Here is a 23,163-nt window from a genome sequence, read left to right on the forward strand (position 1 = left end):
CATCATCAGCTCTTCATGAAACATTCCAAATGAGGAAAGTGTTTTGAAACTTTCGCCATAAAGCCATCTCAGGACAATAAGATTCAGAAAATAGGGAGAAATAAAAAATTTGTGGCCTTCAGCAACAAAATGCGACTATTATTAGTCAATAAATGACTGGAAGAAATTTAAAACACACATGAAAAAAGAGATGTTGATAAATAGACATAAGGTAGTAGAAAAAAGAAAATTTATTTAAGTTCTTGAAAACAAAACAAAAAATCAGTAATTCCCTGTTGACTTGCTAACGTAATGATATTTCAAGGGGATACAGGTACAAGATATGGGTTGAACGTGCTAAAGAAAGGCTTAGGTGAAATTTGCCATATTTGCACTGTTAGTCTAAAAACGAGCTTGTTTACATGAGCGCATGAAATTTATTCAAGTTTCCAAAAATAGGAATAAAAATCAGCATTACTTTGTTGATTCACTAACGTAATGATATTTCAAGGGGATACAAGTACAAAATATGGGTTGAACGTGCTAAAGAAAGGCTCGGGTGAAATTTGCCATATTTGCACTGTTAGTCTAAGAACGAGCTTGTTTACATGAGCGCATGAAATTTATTGAAGTTTCCGAAAATAGGAACAAAAATCAGTGTTACACTAGCAACTCACTGACACGTTCAAACACTAATAACTGAATATTAAAAATAGCAAATAAACAAAATGACCATTAAATTTAAAAAAAAAATATATTGTTTAAAAAGGGCAGTAAGAGAGAAGTAAAACAATTTTGCGCAGCGTCAATTCCATCTAAAAGTAATCATTGAGGAACGAAAATAATGGACCACTAGACAAGTTACGAATTTAAGCAATCTGATACATGTTTCTTAACCAGAATTTCTCGTAGAACACGATTCACACTACGAAAATTACCGAAATCAACTTCTAACGAAGATATTAACGTTTTTATTTCGCACCGATTACGAGGAATTTGAACTGCCCGCTCACAAGAAACTCAAAGCTCTACGTGAGTCAAATCGCACACTACAACGGTTTCAACGAGCTTCTCAATCGAGCAATGTTCATTTTCCACCATGTGTTGTTCAAACTATTGGTAATTTGCTATAGCTGAGCCAAAGTGTCAAGATTGAAGTTGAAGATTTTTAAATCGCAGAGGCTGTCATGATAAACATTTAGCGCGCGATGTGAATCACGTAGAGCATTGAGTTTTCATGAGCGGGTGGTTTGAATTCACGCATCAAGAAGCATTAAATATCTTCGTCAGGAGTTGATTTTGGTAATTTTCGTTGTGCGTATCATGTTCTACGTGAAATTTTGGTTGAGAAACATGTATCAGAATGCTGAAATTCGTACCTTGTCTAGAAGTCCATTGGCATTCTCTTTCAAGACATGTGTTCTAGGCTGCCTGCTTCAAACATCTGAAAACATGAGAAAAGAAATAATCATCAACTGTCAAATAAGTGGTATAGCAGAGCAAGTTCCGGTTATTAAATTAATAGTCATTCAATCAGACAGGGTTGCCACAAAAATTGGAAAATGAAATTCCCTGACATTTCCCTGTTACATTTTGGTGAAATTCCCTGACAATTGAAGATATGGCGAATGGCTAAGAGGACATAATTGAAAATAGTGTTTGGGCAAAATTTGTAGTTCGAGACCTCAAACCCATTTTAGAAAGCAAATAAAGAAGATTCAAATTCCCGGACTGTGGCAACCCTGCCCCCTATGAGGTGTTGCCAAGTAATGTGACCCATAATTCTAAGTTCCATAATTCATCTTTTCTGGCATTAATCATTTCATAATTGAGTCATGCCGTGCGAAAGTCTGTAATGTATATTTTTCCAGCTTTTAGTTTTCTTGTGCTTATAATAATTTTCAAGATTTGACACCACCATCAAAGTGTAAAACGAGTAATAGCACCACATTCATCATTAAATTCAACTCTCGAATGTATTATCAACTCAAAAAAACTTAAGACTGGAAGAATGGACATGAGCGGCCTCTGCATGAAACGATTGAAAGGGGTGGGTGCAAAATCGACAAAAATTCCTCCCTCATGGAGACGAATTTTCAGTATGTCATTCCTCACTATGGGATACGCCTTTTCCCAAAATTTCAAGGCCTGAAATGAATTTCTTTCCGCGTAGCAGCGTTGCCAAGTTGAAAACCGTCGAGTTCCATATCTTTTGAACGAAAAGAGATATTGAGGTGCGGTTTGCTCTAAAATTCTCCAAAAATTGCGTTCTTTTGAAATATGTACTCAATTTGATTGTTTAGGTAATTTCAGATTGCAATGATGCCATTTTTCACACTTTCTTAAGGGTAAATTTTTTTTCAACCCTAGTATATCGTCAAATGACGGATTCTCGATTCGAAAAAAAAACTGTTCATTGTATTATTCGTACTTTTCCATTTCTTTTGATATATTATAGCTCTCAGGGAAACGATTGGTAAGGGAGATATGAGCAATTTAAGTTTACGCTCCGCGCGCGCCGACTGGAATCCGGGCGCCGCTCGCCGCTCTGAGTCGTCTGTACACTCCCTTCCTTGAGCTTCACGAGGTCGTTCGTATGTATTTTTTTGCGTACTTTCCATTTCTGGCCTTTGAAAAGGGCTCCGATAAATTTTTAGGGGCCTTGCGGTCCATTGTTGCCATTTTTTGCTCGTATTTAGGGGTTTTTCCCTATTTTACTCACAATTCTACTGGAAAACTTAATTTAAACGGAAAACTGTGTGCGTTGAGGGAAAGAACGTAAATAAAAAATAAAATTTCATGTATAAATTTTTCCTTCGTTGCCAAATCGAAGAAAAAACTCCTAAAAATAGGCCGAAATGGCAACAATGGATCGTAAGGTCCCTTAAAGTTCATCACACGCAATTTATACTGCCAAAAATGAAAATTACAGCAAAAATACAAACGATACACCCCTACGGAGGACAACTAAAGGTCGAAAAACATTCAAAAGATCTACCTTACACACAAGAAAAGGCCACAAAAGGTGACATCCCGGACAATTTTCAGATCGTGGGAATCCAAATACAACTATGCTCTTTTAATATGTTGTATAGATAGGTAAGATCTGTTACGTAAGTACGTCAATATGAAAGCTATGCCCCACTTTCATAAACCATGGCGTGGGAATTTATCCAATTTTTCAAATATTTGGCTCTTAAGTACGATTTTTCTCGAAAATTTGGCAACGAAGGAAAAATTTATACATGAAATTTTATTTTTTATTTACGTTCTTTCCCTCAACGCACACAGTTTTCCGTTTAAATTAAGTTTTCCAGTAGAATTGTGAGTAAAATAGGGAAAAACCCCTAAATACGAGCAAAAAATGGCAACAATGGACCGCAAGGCCCCTAAAAATTTATCGGAGCCCTTTTCAAAGGCCAGAAATGGAAAGTACGCAAAAAAATACATACGAATGACCTCGTGAAGCTCAAGGAAGGGAGTGTACAGACGACTCAGAGCGGCGAGCGGCGCCCGGATTCCAGTCGGCGCGCGCGGAGCGTAAACTTAAATTGCTCATATCTCCCTTACCAATCGTTTCCCTGAGAGCTATAATATATCAAAAGAAATGGAAAAGTACGAATAATACAATGAACAGTTTTTTTTCGAATCGAGAATCCGGCATTTGACGATATACTAGGGTTGAAAAAAAATTTACCCTTAAGAAAGTGTGAAAAATGGCATCATTGCAATCTGAAATTACCTAAACAATCAAATTGAGTACATATTTCAAAAGAACGCAATTTTTGGAGAATTTTAGAGCAAACCGCACCTCAATATCTCTTTTCGTTCAAAAGATATGGAACTCGACGGTTTTCAACTTGGCAACGCTGCTACGCGGAAAGAAATTCATTTCAGGCCTTGAAATTTTGGGAAAAGGCGTATCCCATAGTGAGGAATGACATACTGAAAATTCGTCCCCATGAGGGAGGAATTTTTGTCGATTTTGCACCCACCCTTTGTATAACTCATGATAAGCCAAGGATTAAAAACATCACTGGTCAAGAGGACCACACACCTTGAGATCGAAAAAAGTAATTCTATTATTACCAACCCCTGCCTCACCAAAAGTTTTTTTTGTCTCTTCCTACAAAGAACATATGCGTCTCTTGTGCCATTCACTGTCATCTGCCTATTTCTAGTTGGATGAAGTTTTCTGTATCCACAAGTCCACTGGACAATGAACTGCTTTACCAGTACGCTCTTTGAAGAAACTCAATAATCTTCCATTACTTTTATTCCTCCTTCAGCTTTGGCTTCAAAACATCACCTTAGTGGAATGCAAATAGTCTAGGACTTCATTAACGTTTTGAAAACTTGACTTAATTATATCAGGCCAAGGCTTATACCCTTTGTTAATGGGAGATCTTTGTATTTAATTTGCCATTTTCCCTTTGAAAGCTTCTCTTATCTCAATTTCAAGGATATGAAGGTAGAATGAACATGCATGAAATCTCTCTTCAAAATTTTCTAGAGGATAATAACATATCATCATCAAATTTACACAAGTTTCGTACCTAATCCTCATTGGTAACCGTTTTGTCACCACAAGCTCCACATTACCAATTGACAAGTTCTCACTTCCGAAAATTTGGATCTGTAGCATCCGTTTCATCTCGCCGGATTATTTCGAAACATATCTCAGTTGACAAATACAAAAAGTGTCCTCAGAATCAGAAAATTTAACACAACAAAAATAAACAGCCAGGTCATTGCACTATTGAAAAACTTTTTGGGCAGATTTTCTCAGGGAACTTTTTAAATTTTGTCCTCATAGACCTTACTAGAGAAGATGGGTAAAAACAAAATTTGTAAAAAAGCTGATTATCTTGAATGACTAACCTGAAGGAGGAGTAAAATCTTAAGGAAAAACCCTTTACTTCCAAGAATGATTTACTACGTATACAATTTTTCAGTGTACTGGCAAAAAATTGAAAACTCACTTAGTTATCAGGCTCGTCGCAGGAACACCGCCATCCCGTTTAGTCTACTGCATCAGTGAATGAAAAAAAAAACGTCCAAGGTAACAACGCAGGAAGAGCCGCCATCCCGTTTAATCTACTGCATCTGTGAATGAAAAAAAAACGTCCAAGGTAACAAATCAGGGAATTTCATACAGTTCAGAACATAAGTGTGATTTTGAAATCACGAATTTGAAAAACAGTAAACTTCAGTCAATGATGATATTTCATTGTGAACACAACTATATCATATCATCATGCTTTTCTAGTCAATGTTACAGGCTTGTGATAACATAACGAGCACCTAAGGAGTCGAGTTGGTTTCAATTTGAACCTCAGCATTGAGTTTTCAACAGTAAAAGATTCTATACCGAAAATTTTATTTCGGAAAAAACCCCTAATTGAAGATTGAACACCATGTACTTCCTCCATTAGTTAAACTGGCCCTAAACTTTAGTTCCTTTGTGACTTGCTGAACCTTTGAAAAGGGGTGTGGAAAATAGCAGATGGCTGCCCTGTGCAGGTTTCTAACATATTTTTTTTTCTTTGTTTTTCTTTTTAATTTTTTGTTTTGTTTGAAAACATGCACAAGTTCTTTTATTGGCAAGTGACAATCTGCTGCTGAGATAATATGTTCCTTATTATTTAAGTTTTTCTTTTCAACATGAATGGTAATTGAGAAGGGTGGGTTTGTCACTAAAAACATGTCGCCTTTCTCATTTTGACCAGAAAAATAAGAGTACTGAAGTCTTTGTCCATTAGTTGCCAACGCATGGATGATGCAGGGGTAGAGATGACGACCATACAGTGGATCAGGGTTGTATGTTCTCCCATCAACATGAAAACTTTGCAAAATACTCATTCCATTCTCTCTCTATGATCTTTGGTTCATTTCTATTTTACAGAAACATGTATAGGCTACATACATTTTATTGGATACACCATCTTACGAGGATTCAGAAATCTTGTACTCCTGAAAAAGGGCTTGCCCGTTTACCAAAAATATTCTTAATACATTTGTTGTCACTTCTGATATCCAAGTCTCCTCTTTGCTCTTCATTTACCCGCAAAAATGTAATTCTCCCCTGAATTCATTTAAGCAACCACGAGACACTACAGCCTGATTGCTAAAGCTTTATCAGGCTTTGTCAGCAGGCTAACACATGATAATCCTTCATCTGATCGGTTTTTCAAGTTTTCTTGTGCTGACATGAGCATCAATAATCAGGCTGCTGGTCAACAGACACTTCGGTTCGCCTAAAATTTGTCACTGATTCTAGGTGGACTCTTCACCAACGATTCTGAAAAGGTGCATTTAAAAATCACCTACATCTAATTGGGGAAAGAAAAGAAGACACGTATTCGAGAAACACACCATTCAACATTAATTTAGATGGTAACAAAATGATAACTGATCCATTCAGGTTGATGCGATAATTGGTTCTTCTTTCCTTTCCCCTACCCTCTATTATTTACTCAGTAACTGAATTTCCTGCCCCAACAACTGAATTTTCTGTGGTAAACCATGATTTTTTGTTGGAGTACAGGCACGGTAAACCCAACGTAATTTTCGAGATCAGCCCTAAAAATACACCTAGAAAATTACGTTCCTTCTTGTGGCTTGGTTTCTTTGGGTCGATGCGACGACTTTTTCCTCTTTTAGATACAATCAATGTGAGCTTGGTTTATCTAGCAGATACGCTATCAGAGACTTACAATTGGTCTACTGGGTCATTCCATGTCAATTCAACCAAAAAAATAGGAAAATGGCACCCACCGACTCGAATTTTTTTTATATTTTTTTTGCTAAAACTACAGATCAATCTAAGAGAAAGTACAAATTTTTAACTCCATCTGTCCAATACTTTTTGAGAAAAAAATTATTGAACAAAAACGGCAGTACTTTGACATCGAAAAAGCCTCTTAATTTTTTTAGTTTTTAAGATTTTAAGCTGAAATTTGGCACACTGGTCCATGATAGTATGTATTTGAAGGGAAAAATCCCCGCTTAAACCTAACATACCCTGGAGCACAAAACGAGTTGAATATGCCCCTTTTTTGCCCTGATGTTTGGCTGTAGTACCTTGATCCCTTAAAATGAGCATAACCATGTGAGCTAACAACATATTTTAATTTTTTTTGTTTTTTTTTTTTTGGTTAAAATCATCGTTAGGATTAGCTCTGACAGTATCTGAAATAAAAATCCTGGGTCTTTCACTTTTTCTCTGTCAAATCGCCCTTTAAAGCAAAAAGTGCATGAAAAAGCTAAGAAAAGCAACTTTTCCCTGCTGTTTCCCCACAAATTCTTTTGAAGCTTAGCATGTCCTCCGAAATTCACTTGAATTCTTTCTGTTTCCACTAATTTCGCTTTAGGAATCCTTGGGTTTTCTTACCATCCACACTTGATCACTCATCGTAGCAAACAATGCATAAAAAAGTAGGAAAAACTCTGTTTTTGTGGTGCATCTCCAATAGGGTGGTCCTTATTTTTCGACTTTTCGAAAATCAAATGTCTGACTCCCCATAAAGTTGTCTTTTGGTGTAAAATGAATGTACAAACAATTTCAGCTGGATCGAATCATCCTAAGTGGTGTCGCTGAGGCCGACAAGTCTCCAAGCGGAAACTTCAAAGGGACAATCGCGTTTTCCCGTCATTTCGCGAATTTTTTTCCCCCCTTTAAAATATAGCTACAGCTTAGAAATTTTTAGAGGTAACACACTTTTTAGGGTGCTTTACAAGAAAAATAACACACTTTCCCTTACCAATTTTAAAATGCGCTTTTCCACTCCTCAAAGGAGTCTTATCGTGAGATATTCCGCCGATTTTTCGTAACATTCTCCCAACACGGGTTGCCTGAACAAGTTAAAATTTGTTGATAAGTCAAAAGCAAAAACGATTCAGATTCATGAAGGAGAGTCTACCAAGTCATTTAAGCCAAGAAGAAAAACATTCTGAGTGCTCCTGGAAAATAAAACCGACTTAAAGGTATTTTAGGGCTAAAAGGGGCGACTTACCGATGGTAAGTCCCTGGTCTCTGAAAATAAATTTCCTCGATAGTTATAATGCCTAAGTTTCTTGATATGGTTATTTTAAATACTCAAACACTGAAACCACAGATTTTTAGCTGCATCTCAGTCGACCTTTCAAGAAGCAGCTGGAGTCATTTGCATAAAAATTTCTCCAAAACATGGCGAAAGAATTGGTTAAATGCGACTCGCAGACGCTGAAATCGGTGGCGTAAATACCCCCCCCCCCCTTCCCCATAAGGCAAAATTGTTCAGTTTTTTAATTCGGATGGTCTCTAGCCTATTTGGAGGATACAACAGACTTAAAAAACCATTACAGAATCTTAAAGGCGACCAACAAACCCGGGTGTCATAACTACCAATTTTTGCCGATTTGGCAACTTTGACCCCCAAAATGGGGGGTAAAACTTCAAGATAGGAAGAAACGCCCATTGACACTTTTGATCAGTAGGTTAATACCTACAACATATCAAAAGCGCAGCCGAATTAACCGGGCCCACTTTTCTCATAAGACCGGTCCATCGTCCTTTTGGAGACCTGAAATTGCCCATCGGGACCGAAAATTTCTCAAATTTTCCATGAAGCTCTCTAAAAATGGCCTGCTTTCTGGGCCGTCGTTTCGGCCATCGAACCGAATTTGAAATGGAAGCTTATAATGACCTACAGCTCAGAGAAAATATTCAATATGAGCATGGGAGCGGTTTCTCAATGGGGGGGGGGGGGGGGGGCAAAATCCCATCTAATATTTGCTGTTTTCTTGTTGAATTGATGTTGCTGCGGGCTTCTGGTTGTTGTTCACACATATTCATCCTATCAACACTGCACTACTTTTTCACACAGAATTTGAATTTCACGTCAAACATACAAAGGTGTAGCTATATTTTAAAGGGGGGAAAAAAATTCGCGAAATGACGGGAAAACGCGATTGTCCCTTTGAAGTTTCCGCTTGGAGACTTGTCGGCCTCAGCGACACCACTTAGGATGATTCGATCCAGCTGAAATTGTTTGTACATTCATTTTACACCAAAAGACAACTTTATGGGGAGTCAGACATTTGATTTTCGAAAAGTCGAAAAATAAGGACCACCCTATTGGAGATGCACCACAAAAACAGAGTTTTTCCTACTTTTTTATGCATTGTTTGCTACGATGAGTGATCAAGTGTGGATGGTAAGAAAACCCAAGGATTCCTAAAGCGAAATTAGTGGAAACAGAAAGAATTCAAGTGAATTTCGGAGGACATGCTAAGCTTCAAAAGAATTTGTGGGGAAACAGCAGGGAAAAGTTGCTTTTCTTAGCTTTTTCATGCACTTTTTGCTTTAAAGGGCGATTTGACAGAGAAAAAGTGAAAGACCCAGGATTTTTATTTCAGATACTGTCAGAGCTAATCCTAACGATGATTTTAACCAAAAAAAAAAAAAACAAAAAAAATTAAAATATGTTGTTAGCTCACATGGTTATGCTCATTTTAAGGGATCAAGGTACTACAGCCAAACATCAGGGCAAAAAAGGGGCATATTCAACTCGTTTTGTGCTCCAGGGTATGTTAGGTTTAAGCGGGGATTTTTCCCTTCGAATACATACTATCATGGACCAGTATGCCAAATTTCAGCTTAAAATCTTAAAAACTAAAATAATTAAGAGGCTTTTTCGATGGCAAAGTACTGCAGTATTTGAAATCTAAAGAGTGCATTTTTACGAAAGGCGATGAACCTTCAATAATTTTTTTCTCAAAAAGTATTCGACAGATGGAGTTAAAAATTTGTACTTCCTCTTAGATTGATATGTAGATTTAGTAAAAAAAATATAGAAAAATCCGAGTCGGTGGGTGCCATTTTCCTATTTTTTTGGTTGAATTGACATGGAATGACCCTACTGTCCTCTGAAAATTCTGTGTTTCAGCAACCCATCAACAATTTGGATCAAAACAAATACACCTTGAAATTAATTACTGTGCCCTCCTTTTCTATATCCATCCGATAAAATTGTGATAAAACCTGTATTTTTGTGGTTGCCAAGTTCTGGTGTTGTAGATACTTTCATTTACCAGTTCTCGATGTGTCTGTGGATGGCGGCTGCTCTTCGGAACTGATTCTTATTTCTCCTGCAACACAAATTTTCAATAGTATAATTAAAACAACAAGCCTAAACTAAAATAATTACAGTAACCCCTAAAAACAGTAACAGGTTTTGCTGACTGGCATTTTAGCCGGTCAACCGTTGAAATTCGGCGGATAACCCCGAATCTCTACCGAGGCAAAGCGTTTTCGGGAGTTTGGCAATCTCAACTTTGTGACAGACCGCCGGGCGCCGCCATATTTATTTACACAATTATCATCATCCTGCACGCCCAGGCCCAGGCGTCCAGTGCTGATGGATTATATTATATTAATTCCAAAGTAATTCAATTTAAATTGTTTCAGTTGTTCTGTACTAGCCTTAATAAGCTCTCATCTTCATTTAAAAGCCTCCGAACACTTCTGATTACTTGGTATGAAAATCTAGTACTCTCAAGAAATTTAAATATAGTTGCGCTGCTTGATTTTGTAACTTTTAACTTCGATGTAATTTGTGATACCTCTTCGTTGATGCATCAAAAGTAACACCAGCCTCTTGCCATTGTGTGTAAGTAGATGCATGAGGCATTGAACATCAAACAAATTCCTTTGATCTCAGCAGAATAAACCATTACTTCAGTATTTTCCAGACCCAGTGAAAATATGCACAAATTCCTCTGATGCACGCTGCCTGTTGGGCTGATCGTTTTTTTTATAGCTTTATTTATATCGTTGTATTATAGCTAATACTACAAGTAGGGAATGACAAAGAAAAACTCGGAAAAAAAGTGAAGAAACATAAAAATTTATCATCTTAATTTTTAAGCCTTCCTCACCCATCATTCGAATTTTTCATTCACTCCCTGGAGAGAAATCGTTTTGATTTTTCTACAGCGCAAAGTGCATCTTGGAGAGACGGATCAAAGAACACTTTTTGTCAATTCCTCAATTTCCAACCATTCAGGAGGAGTGAGAGATTTTAAAGACAGGTAGTAAAAAGGCACTAACATAGAAATTTACTTACGCATATGGTGGACTCAATAGCTAGAAGTGGGGTAAAGGGAGTGAATGAAAAATTCAAATGATGGGTGAGGAAGGCTTAAAAATTAAGATGATAAATTTTTATGTTTCTTCACTCTTCTGCCGAGTTTTTATTTGTCATTCCCTACTTGCAGTATTAGCTAGTAGTTAATTGCTCTTGCTGTTGTTAGCCACTGCCCACAGAGTTGGGTAGAACTGGGGAAAGAAAAGAAGAGACAAAAGTCACATCAGTCTGGATGCATCAATCATCAGTTGGCCCATTGGTTTACATGTAAATATCTGTTGAATGGTACAATATTTGGAGGTGACATTTGTCTCTTCTTTTCTTTCCCCAGTTCTATAAACTAAAAACTCCATAAGATGAAAATTTTTAGACGTGAAGAAAATTAATACCAAATAGGCAACAAAAGTTTTGCCTCACATGTCACATTCCAAAACATTTTGAGGGTGTCACGCAGAGGGTCGTGAAAAACAAATTTTCAATGTTTCGCCGAACAATCTCACCTCTAATCAACAAAATTGAAGGCAGCATTTTAATTACATTCTAGTCTGACGATCTCTCCCCATCACATCGAAAGAGAAGATGTATAACTGCGCTATAGATGCATACCTCATGCCTATGACATTGCTTGAGAGCAACACAGAATCAAGCCCCTGGTCATATACTTAGATCAACTGTTACCCTTCGGACAGTTAATGTTACAATCCCCTGGTGTTACATTGCTTTCCATACCTGGTTTGCACCATAAGATTCTTCACCTACGATAGTCTTAAAAGGGCATGAAAAAATATTTAGTGACCGTAGAGATAAGTGGTAATACTTACATCTGGCAGATTTCAAATCATTGTGAAACCTGAGAAAAAAATACTGATTAACTTAGAACTGTCTTGCTATGAAGTCAAGAACAGCGCAGAAGAAGGACTGACAATGAGACACATGGCCAAAATACAAAATCTTATTAAAGGTTCACGAATCGCCTGAACTTCAGTTACATTTCTTTAATTTAAAGTTTAGTTTAAAATCTAAGAGTATTAATGGCAGCGAGTATTTTTAAAAAAAACACTCTTCTGAGAGTAGTGTTAAAATTTCAATTTTGAGATCTTCTGAGTCTTAACTGGCTCAAGACTGGAACAGCAGTTCACTTTTTTCCCAAATTTTTTCCAAAACACAGTAATTTCCCTATGGTAAGAGCTTGAGTCCGCAATTTTAGATTCTCGTTTCAGAGAGACGGCCATTTTTTTTGTGAACAAGATGTTTTCTTACAATCAACGAAACATCAAAACATGTTTCTTTATTTCTTAAGATTAACTGCTGACTCTTATCAGTAGAGAAGAATTCAAGCACTTTCAAGGACTTGAAAAAAATGTCAAAACCAATCACTTTCGAAGGTCGAACGAATCGTGAAGATGGGATGACATGATACTCACTTTAACCAGCATGCGCTTGTCGGTGGGTGTAAGCTACATTCTTGTTTCGAACATGTGCAAGCACAGATTGACAATATAGGACAGACGCTCTTCGTAACCGATTATTTTTTCCAAATTATCTTTCACTGTGTCTCGAATTTTGTTCTGTGTAGAGAGAAACATGAATAAATTCTGCGACTCCAGCAGGGTGAGTGAATCTGCCATAACTTTCAAGAACTGGGTGGCACTGAAAAAAGAAGCAATGGTGTAGAGACTTGTCATAATACTTTTGAGCTACAACAGAGGTTTGATATGAATCGGAGGGAAGGGAGAAAACTGGTTGATGTCAAGAACAAAGGACTTAACTCTCCACAATGCGACACAGGGTTGCCACAGAGTTTGGAAAAGGAATTTTCCTGACTCATTAGGGTAAAATTCCTTGACAATTGAAGATATGTCAGATGGCTGAAAGACATAGAACTAGGGAAAGAAAAGAAGAGACTAATGTCACATCCAAAAATTGCACCATTCAACAGATATTTACATGCTAACCAATGGGCCAACTGATGATTGATGCATTCAGACTGAGGTGACTTTTGTCTCTTCTTTTCTTTCCCCAGTCCTACTAAACTCTAATTAAAACGTAAAAGATTGCAATATTCATTTTTGGACAGCTCTTGTAGAGACTTTTGCGATATTACTTCTGTACACACATTTTTTAAAAATTATCTTCATTCAGGTACACAGGAGAAAACTTCAAAATGGAGAAATTTTTTATTACTTTACAGCCATAAACTTACCGGTGATGGGTAGAATAATCATTTTTCACACTGGATTTCATGTTTTTCAGCTTATCTAGCACCGCAAACATATTGATAAATTTTCCTAGGGTGAGCAAGTAGGCTTCCAACGCAATCCTTCCTCTTTACAGCATGGCACAGCCTTTTTACCTCTGCACAAAATCTTCAATAGCTTTTTGCTGTGAAAGAAATAATTGGAGTTAGAGATTAATGATCTCACTAAATTGATTTATTCATTGACAGTAGAAGTTATGTGATTAAAATGTGCACCAAACTTAGAAAACTCTATCACCTACGTTTTTCATGATCAGTATGCGCTGTAGTAACTACCCTCCTGGCCGCCATCAACATTGACAATCAACTGATGATTGTGACCACAGAAGCTGCTGAAATGCGGACTGAGCGTAAAACATGGTTTGTAGGTAGAAAGTAAGACTTTTCTAGATGTCATGTATGGTTTAATAGGAGTAAATAAATTGAGGAATAATCAAAGTAACGTATGGAGAGAGTGATGGAGTGAAATTCAAATTCATTATTAGGATTTATTAAGTAATTCCAATTTTTGAGAAAATCAAAGCACAGAAAGGACACTCTTCAGTTGTAGTGTTTCAGAATCTTAACCAATTTTTCATCCATTATGATCAAGCAAATGTATGTAATTTGCTGAAACTCCGACTGAATATTCTTCATGATTTTATAATTCTCTAGATGAAAATTTTCAGAAGATTCACACAGTAGTTTCCTCTCTGAAAGCATGAAACTTCCCTCAGGGCAATAGTTCAAAAAAGTAATTATCATTTGGCAAACGAGAATTTATCATTGTATAATCAATTGAGATCTAACCCTATGACATAAATCCTAGAAAAAATGAAATTTTCCGATGAATATTGGCAAAAATAAGATGGAAGTCAACAGACGGAAAAACTGAATGAAAATCAAAAAGACCAAGACCTTTGACAAGTCCACAGCCAAGACCCCTTTCTTGCTAAATGCGCCAGGTAATTTCAGGCACGGTGACTGGTATTTTGCACGTACTATAACAATTTTTTTTTATTATTGTTTCAATTGTACCAATTCATACTAAATAAATAAAAGATCACACAGTTGTGCAATATAGGCACCATCACCAGTTTTTGCACGGACCTAAAAAGCAGAGGGAAGTAATTTTAGTTAATTAAGTAAATATTTTTATTAAAATTTTTAATATTAGAGACAAAGAAAATTAATTTAATCATTTTATCAGTGTAATTGATATACTTTTGTTTAGTTACTTGTCTTTTAATTATATAACTAGAGACTACAGGTGTCAGGTGGGTAACCTAAACTGAGTTCTAGCATTGTGGCAATTAGTGGAAATTGTGGTTTGAAGCATTCAAATATCCCTTTTTTTCTTGCATGTTTTTCTGGCCCGGCAAGATCAGTTACACATCTTAGACACATTGGTAGAGAACGTGATGCAAGTTTTCACCTGTAATACACCACTTCAATTGCCTACTGAATGTCAAAAACTAACAAAATTAGAATGCTCACCTGAAAATACATGATATTAAGCAGCTTGTTCACTTCAGGAGCTAATACTTCAATAGTCTTTTCATAGATTTCCACCCAGTTCGGCTGCTCATTGGACTTTGATTGCGGTATGGCTCCAGAGCAACATCGCCACGTGTACAGCATGACCGCATGTTCCAAGCCATCTTCCAACAGTTCATTCTGGAGCATTACAAATGGATATTTTACAGGATTAGTAGATTGACAACTTCAAATTCACAACATGGCAAAGCTCTGAATTTTTAAAATGACCAAAACCGGTGTCGATTAAGCGCTCAATGAAAAAACCTATTGACTGTTTTCAGTGCATATACCATAAAGGTTCAAAAATGGGTACATTTACATTTAAAGGTCGATCTGCAATGGATTCCTTGGATAGTTTTAAATCTTTAAAATTGAAATCAAGGTTCAAATGACTGTCCATCAAAGACATATATAAATATCTGCCTTTTTTCTAAAATAAGATGCCTCTACCTATTTTCAAAATGTCTGCTTCAAGTTGAAAACACTTGCATAGAACTAACTTTTTGGATATGATGTTTCTAATCCTGCAGTAGCTCTGTAATGATTTGGGTAAGGGTGAAAGAGTCATATCATTTTTTCTGAGTATCGATTGAAGCATGTTATCGGTAGTTCTTGATATTATTCATTCACTGCTAAAAACTTATGATTTCCTCTCATTTTTCTCAAAATTATCTTGAAAAAGCAAGATTTTTCAAAAAATCATAAATTATCATTTATCATCCATTCAATTAGACAGATTAACGGTGGTCAAGTAGCAGGAATGTGAAGCTTCCCAAACTGGCGTGAACAGTGGCTTCTTCAATGTACTTTGCTATGCCAGTGACGAACCCATTCCGGTCTTCGAAGTTGGTATCAAAGTTAGCTTGATAAATGACAGAGCATGGCTGAGCTTCGATAAGTGGTAGTTCATCAGGTAATGTAAGCTCATCTGAGGCGTCAACGTTGGATAAGGCATCAGTTAATGTTACCCTAGCTGCTGCCATTTTGAGATGTTAACTCCTTGGAGCAAAATACCATCAAAGACATAAAAATGTGACTTGGCAAGTAAGCATTGTTGTACATGGGACTTAGAGAAATGAATGGTTTTGAAAACATACCCACTCTATTAGATTAAGAACAGAGAGTACACTGTAAACCAAAAATAAATATTCTTGAGTGTTGCAAGATTCAATACCAGAGAAGGTTGACAGTTAAGAGTAGATAAAATTGGTCAAACAACTTTATGCCTTCAAGAGGTAGGAAAAACTAGTGCTTAACTATCAAAAGTTATGCTGCTAGCTTGAGGTAGAGGTGTCGTCAGCTAAGTTGGCACTTGAATACATATCGTTTGCAAGCAACTACAATGCAGTCGTCCAACAGTAATCGAGGAGTGACTAAGCTTAAAGTCAGGCTGCCGTCAATCCCCTATTGCTGTTGGACAATTGCATCGCAATAGACGCTATTGGTGGCACATCACAAAAAAGCGATAAATACATTGATTTATTCACATTAAGTAGTAGCAATGAAAGAGATTACGCCAATTTTATTGTATGGATCCAATTCGATATAATGGAGAATCCATATGATGACATCGCCACTAACGGCGTCTATTGCTTCCAAGTGGAATGTAAACAAGTGCCTACTTACTTAGCTGACAACACCTCTAGTGAGCAGAGTAAACAGGCAATTGCGAAAAAATTTAGACTTGAAACAATGGAAATAAAACATTGGAGTGGAAGAATAGGTCAGTTGTGCTGGTTTCAGAATCGAGTTTTGATACTTTACTCATGCAGATCAACTAAAAATGATAAGATCTGGCCAAACAGCAAATTTCTCGTTGAATACTAACCAAGGTATCTCGCCTATAAAAACTTGATTTATGATGTTATCCATCACGGTAGGACGTATCATGTTACGCACTACCGCAGTGGATGACGTCATAAATCGAGTTTGTCAAGGTGAGATATCTCCGTTAATATTCAAGGTAGAGAGTTGCTGTTGGGACTGACGACAGACCTTTTTATTTAGAGCTAATCTACTAGAACCAAGCATCAAAACATGATTCTGTTACCAGTGCAACTGGCCCATTGAATAAAGAAAGAGAAATAATCAGGTGAAACAGAGGCTAAGCTATCGATTCGCAGGGAAGAGATAATCTAGGTGAGCTTTCGAAATGATGAAATTGGCCGCATTATCACAGCATGACAGCATGCAGACAAACTAACTCTTTCCTTCAGAGATTAAACGACATGAAAGTGAAAGAAGGAGAGAGTTAGAGGATGTTTAGGGAATAAGGAAATTTAGGCAGGAAATATCTGGCAATGGAGTCCGAACTAGGATGATTATTAGGTGCAGTAACGGTATTCACAGTTCTTGCTATTTGAAGGGGATTGGGAAACAAAACCTGTATAACACTCTTCACTGTGCTCAGAGGTTCCTTCTTTAAAGTTAGCTTCAGTCTCACACACAGGAATCGATCGTTGAAACTCTTGTCGGCACGCCCAGGCCAAGGGGATCAAGGTCTTCCAAGCGCAAAGCTCACACATTCCTCATCTTGTCCTGGCGTACCAACAGAGTTTCAAGAACCGGTCTGCATTCATTGATTGACTAGATAAGGTAATAGGAGATAAAGAGATACATCTTGGTCCATAGTGGAGTCTCCAAGCCAAGTCCAGCAACAGACAAAAAGACATGTTCCGTTCACAGGAGTCTGATGACAATTCTGTTGTAACATCGTAAGTTATGGGAACAACACTACGTTCTCATGTAGGAATCAGTGGTGTAAGCTTCCTCGATTTAGTTGAAAGAGAGGCGATTGAAAGCAATACCAGAAAAACGACTCATACACTCATACCTGTATAGATCCACTCAGAACTTCGGTTTCACAGGTTTCACCACCGCACTTCCCGTGGTTTCTTCTTGATTTTCGTTGGCCCTGGGGTTAAATCTTCGTCTCGAATTGATGAAATACTTCTAAATGAGCAAAGAAGATGACAGTTTCAACTGCTAATAATTAAATAAATTACAATTCAACCATTACAATTAACTGAGCGATCCAGAATTCGGGCAGACGGGCACCGGCGTGATTGCGCGGGAAAATAATGCATTGTTCTTGTTCATGGCCGCCATGCTGAATCCTACAGCTGGGCGAATATCGAATATCGTATCGAAGCGACTATTCGAATATCGCACTATCGATTCTTTACCATAGCTTCTAACGGGGACGTGGCGCCATTCGATCATTCACAAAAGTTGGCAAGAAATCCGTCGCCCAGCAGTCTCAGCCACTGACTCGATTTTCGCACCGGCTCGGCTCATCATAGTCCAGGCAAGTAAGTCATGAAAAGGGCTGTAGCCTGCAAGAATCCCGGGTAGCAATGTTTTCATCAATTCCTATGTAATTTTTGACGCTGAATCCGAATTTCAACTTTGCGCCATTAAATTCGGACCGGAAAGTTGCCAAATTTGGCAAAAATGGTCTAAAATCGGACTTTTTTCCGGATTATGGCCTGTAACTTGCCAAAAATTGATCTGACGATAAAATTGGTTATTTTCAGAAATAAAGCTCGTTAAATTTCCTATAAAAAAGTTCCTATAAACTTTTTTGCTCAAGGCAAAATCAAGCGGGCTGGCGGGCTCCAAACTTTGAAAAATGAGCGAAAATTTGGTTTTTTGCGGGTTATGGCCTGTGACTCGTCCAAAATTGATCTAACGACAATTTGGTTGTTTTAAAAAAAAGTTCGTTAAATTTCCTATGAAAAAGTTCCTATACATTTTTTTGCTCAAGGCAAAATTAAGCGCGCTGGCGGGCACCGAACTTTGAAAAATGAACGAAAATTGCGCTTTTTTGCGGTTTTTGCAAAAATCCCGGGTAGTTATGCTTTCAGTGATTCCTACGTAATTTTTGACGCTGAATCCGAATTTCAACTTTGCGCCATTAAATTCGGACCGTAAAGTTGCCAAATTTGGCAAAAATGGCCTAAAATGGGCCTTTTTTCCGGATTATGACCTGTAACTTGCTAAAAATTGATCTGACGATAAAATTAGTTATTTTCAGAAATAAAGCTCGTTAAATTTCCTATAAAAAATTTCCTATACACTTTTTTGCTCAATGCAAAATCAAGCGCGCTGGCAGGCTCTGAACTTTGAAAAAGGAGCAAAAATTGTGTTTTTCGCGGTTTTTGCCCGATGTCTCCTGTTTTAATCGTCCGACGAGTAATTTCTGGACAAATTAAGTGAAGATGATACAATTTACACTTAGTGAAATTAATTGATGTAAATAATAAGGATAACCCGACATATTACAGTATGCGCAATTTTCGCACATTTTACAAAGTTCGGAGCCCGCCGGCGCGCTCCGCTAAGATATATGATGACACAAACGATGATGACAAATTAAGGGGGGGGGGGGGGTGTCAGTGGCGTGCGGTCCGGATAAGCAAGGCAAGCACTGCTTGCCAAAATATTTCAGAAGAGAAAGAGGAAAATTACAGCTATTAGATGTTTTAAATTTTAGCTAATATATTATTGATCAAATGTATCAGTAGGTAAATTGCATTAAGAACAGAAAGAGAGTGAGACAGAAATACGTAGGTACATAGCAGCTACAAAAGTAGGAAAGCGGCAGAGCGGACGGTGCGGTGTGGTGGCGCCAGCGCGCTGCGCGGCCTGAACACGGCAGTCGGCACGGGCCAACTCATGCCCTGGAGAATCGGTTGCCAGACTGCTCGGCGGCGGCGGAATCATGGCGGGCGGGGAGAGCGGTACGTTCCCAGTTCGAGCGCTTCGCTGCTTTTGACTCCGATGCGCCCGCGCCGCAGTGGCGTAGGAAGGGGGGGGCCAGGGGGGGCCTGGCCCCCCCCCAAAATTGGAAATAGTATCATCTGGCCCCCCCCAGAAATTCTGGATGGTGCAAAAACACCATCTTTAACGGTAAGTCTCTGTCGCCGTGGCCCGTGAGAGGATGCCTCTGGCATGATTCTGGCATTCACTAAGCATTTATTTCGCAATTTTCACACAAATGAGTGGTTAAAAGTGAGAAAATAAATGGAATAACCTGTTGAATGCAACAATTTCAAAGTATTTTAACCTTAAAATGCATAAAACTGGGTGAATTTTATGCAGAAATTGAAGGAAGATTAACGCCACAAGTGCCTCGAGATGCGCTCAAATAGAGTTAAAATTTCAAAAATTTTCCGGGGGAGGCCCTCCGGACCCCCGCTGACCTGGGGGGTATTCCATACCCCCCAGACCCCCCGGTGGGGGGGGGCCAGGCCCCCCCCAGCAAAATGGCCTAGCTACGCCTATGCCGCGCCGTCCTGTTCCCTCTTCCCGTCGTGGTTGCGCTTGCTCCCTTCGGAGCAAGTTTACTCCATTTCAATAATATGTCGCTCACTTGGATCTAATTGGTGATGAATAGACATTTCCCAAGCATGTTTTAAACGCAGAGAGATGTTTTTTTGAGAAATTTAAATAAGTAACTGAAAAAATTCTAAACGCTTTAGAGTAACGACTGGATATGGCTCAAATAAGTGGCAAATGATCATAAATAAGAGAGAATGAAATTAAACCATTGTTTTTTAAGATTTTCCATCAGATTTCATCCTAAAAATAGAATAAATTGAGGTTCGCGAGGATCTAAATTTTAACAATTTTTTAAGGCTTTCTCGAGGCGAAGGGCCGGGCTATAGGCTACGTTAATCCACTACCGACACCTCCTAGATCGCTAGAGCTTGCACGGGGGGGGGGGGGGGTGTATTTCCCAGTGGCGTGCGGTCCGGATAAGCAAGGCAAGCACTGCTTGCCCAAAGATTTCAAACGAAAGAAGAAAATTACACCTATTTCATGTTGAACATTTTAGCAAATATAATTTATAAAAGGTGTTCAGTAAGTAAATTGCATTAAAAACAGAAAAAGAGAGAGACAGAAATACGTGTATATAGAGCCACAGCAGTGGGAAAGCGGCTGGGCGGATGGAGGTGGCGCAGCGCGCTGCGCGGCCCGAACACGGGCCAACCCAACCATGCGTTGGAGAATCGCTTGCGATCAGCTGAGCGGAGAGCCACTGCTCGGCGGCGGAATCAAGGCGGGCGGGTAGGGCGGTACGTTCCGAGTCCGAGCCCTTCGCTGCGCGATCGCAGCTCGCTTCTCTTTCGGCCCGTCACCGCAGCGCGCTGCTTCTGCCTCCGATGCGCTATCTTGCTCCCTCTTTCCGTCGCGGTTTGTAATTGCTCCTCCGCAGCAAATGCCCTTAAATTCTATAAAATTTCGCTCACTTGGATCTAATTGCTGATGAATTAGATAATTCTGAGTCATGTTTTAAATGCAGAAAGCTAATTTTTGGGGAAATTTAAGTAGCTCAAAAAACTCTTATAGCAAAATTAGGAGTTAAGAGCATGGAGCCGCCCTCCAATGATCAATAACAATCGAAACAAGTTGAGTAAACGAAATCATAAGAGAGAAAGAAATAAAGCCACAGTTCTTCAAGACGTTCCATCAGATTTCATCCGAAAAACAGAGCATATAGAGTAAAATTTTAAGAATTTTCTAGGGAGGCTAGGGGGAGGAGGAAGGGAAAGAGACTACCTTAACCCCCCCCCCCCCCCCCCGGATGGCGAACGCTACAACTTGCCCTGTCACTGAACCCACCGCAAGCCACTAATTTCCAAACTTTTAGTATCAGAGTGAAAAGAAGTTATTCAAAGAGAGATTTCGCTGTAGTTCCGGTTGAAAATGCACGTTGAATTTTCCATACTTGATGGTATGGTATGTTCATCGAAAATCCCATTTTTGACCTTACCTACTTATGGTTCACATCAATACGCGATTTTTCAGCCCCATCTCACTCCCTTAAAACTGCACTTTTCCCCTCCCACCACCTTTCGAGTCATTTTGATACCATCTCTACTTACCCTTTTCCACTCTTAGATGCCTTTTATTATTCAAGGACAACTCTTTTTCAGCCCTTTTCTACCAGACCCAATATGAGAGTCAGCTGAGATGAGCACAATCCTAGGAAGTAGTGCTGGACTGGAGACTCGTGGGTAAGGTAACTCTTAAACCAATGCAAAAGGGCGGACACATATGTATAACGAACACTTTCATTCAAAAGTAGGTATATTGATAGAACATGTAGTAATACTTAATGTACTCTCCATCAATATGTCCATTTGTGTGAGCTAGAATGAAAACAGCTTTTTTCCAACCCCAACCAACAACTCATAAACTCCACGAATGATACATTTCGGTCAAACGAGCAAAAGTAAGGCCAAAATTGACTTCTACGATGGAAATACTGTAAGTTTATCAAGTTTTAGATTGAAATTCCAACTGATCGTTTCAGTGGCGTGGCGTCCATAGGTTCGCAGTGTTCGCCGAAAACCCTAAAATATTTTGGAACAATTAATAAATTATGGTTAAGGATATGGGAAACAATACATACAGAATAGTTGACAGCAAATAATTAACGGGCGCTTGGCTTCCGACAGTGGCATGCGGAAACGGGAAGAGAAAATCCTGCGGCACGCACAGGGTTCACACGACCGGAAACCGGACCTGGATTTGAGCGAGAGGGGGACGGGCGGGAGAGCATGCCCGTTGCGGCGCGCGGCGCGGGGGGCAGAGCGTCTACCGAAGGAGGGGAGGGAGAGAGATACAGGAATGTGAGTCGGAAATATAAGGAGTGGGGGTAAGTTGAGCTCGTAGCCTGCCGGCAAGGCGAAACTATCAACGGCTCCCCAGCGCTGAGCGGCGCGGCGCGAGGAAGAACCTCCTATCTCCCATGCATTAGTATAGGGAGAAACAACTTTTCTCTCTTTTGGGCTTCAGCGGCGTTGTTTTCGAAATTTGACTTTTCAGACTTGTAAAGGTGGTTCTTAGCTTTATTCTTGCCAATTGTGTGAGGGAAATCGCTCTGACAGTTCTTTTTTTTTTGTAAACAATCGGAAAATCTCGTTGTTGAAATCTCGGTAAAGTGTCGCTTTTTATTTATAATTTTTCAAACATGTTTAGCGTAGGTAAGCTGTTGACTATCGACGGTGTAATTAGTCGGCAATCACATAACTCGGTTTGCGACGTAGCAGACTTCCGGTCTTACTTCATTTTTTCAACGGAAAACCACATCTTGCCAAGAAGTCTAGCCTCGTGCGGCAAAAGTATTTCTGCAAAAACTTCAAGGAATGATGTCAATTTGTTCTCCTTTAAAAAAAAACAAAGAGGCAGAGATTTTCAGACACCGCAAACGAGTTATGTGTTTGCCGACTTACACGTCGCTATTTCAAAGGACCCCGCACACCTCTCATG

General features: G+C 38.8%; 1 protein-coding gene across 9 annotated transcripts; it reads right to left on the reverse strand.

The window, feature by feature from the left end:
• Positions 1-207: 207 nt before the first annotated feature.
• On the reverse strand, positions 208-19,674 carry LOC109041000 (cytoplasmic FMR1-interacting protein). 9 transcript variants are annotated; one of them, XM_072300117.1, is made up of 8 exons: positions 17,717-19,674; positions 14,842-15,021; positions 14,263-14,454; positions 13,312-13,490; positions 12,533-12,758; positions 10,054-10,110; positions 4,962-5,085; positions 208-1,423 (listed from the first exon to the last, which is right to left on the reverse strand). In XM_072300117.1, exons 4-5 carry the CDS (start codon positions 13,380-13,382, stop codon positions 12,566-12,568), a joined length of 264 nt encoding a protein of 87 aa, XP_072156218.1. In that variant the 5' UTR covers positions 13,383-13,490; positions 14,263-14,454; positions 14,842-15,021; positions 17,717-19,674; the 3' UTR covers positions 208-1,423; positions 4,962-5,085; positions 10,054-10,110; positions 12,533-12,565. The 9 variants fall into 8 exon arrangements, 8 of the variants coding, with proteins under 8 accessions (XP_072156218.1, XP_072156219.1, XP_072156221.1 ...); XM_072300120.1 differs by lacking the exon at positions 17,717-19,674 and adding an exon at positions 17,267-17,638; XM_072300121.1 differs by lacking the exon at positions 17,717-19,674 and adding an exon at positions 16,712-17,202.
• Between the last annotated feature and the right edge of the window lie 3,489 nt (positions 19,675-23,163).

Source organism: Bemisia tabaci, chromosome 4 (genome assembly GCF_918797505.1).
Source record: "Bemisia tabaci chromosome 4, PGI_BMITA_v3".
Classification (NCBI taxonomy): Eukaryota; Metazoa; Arthropoda; class Insecta; order Hemiptera; family Aleyrodidae; genus Bemisia; species Bemisia tabaci.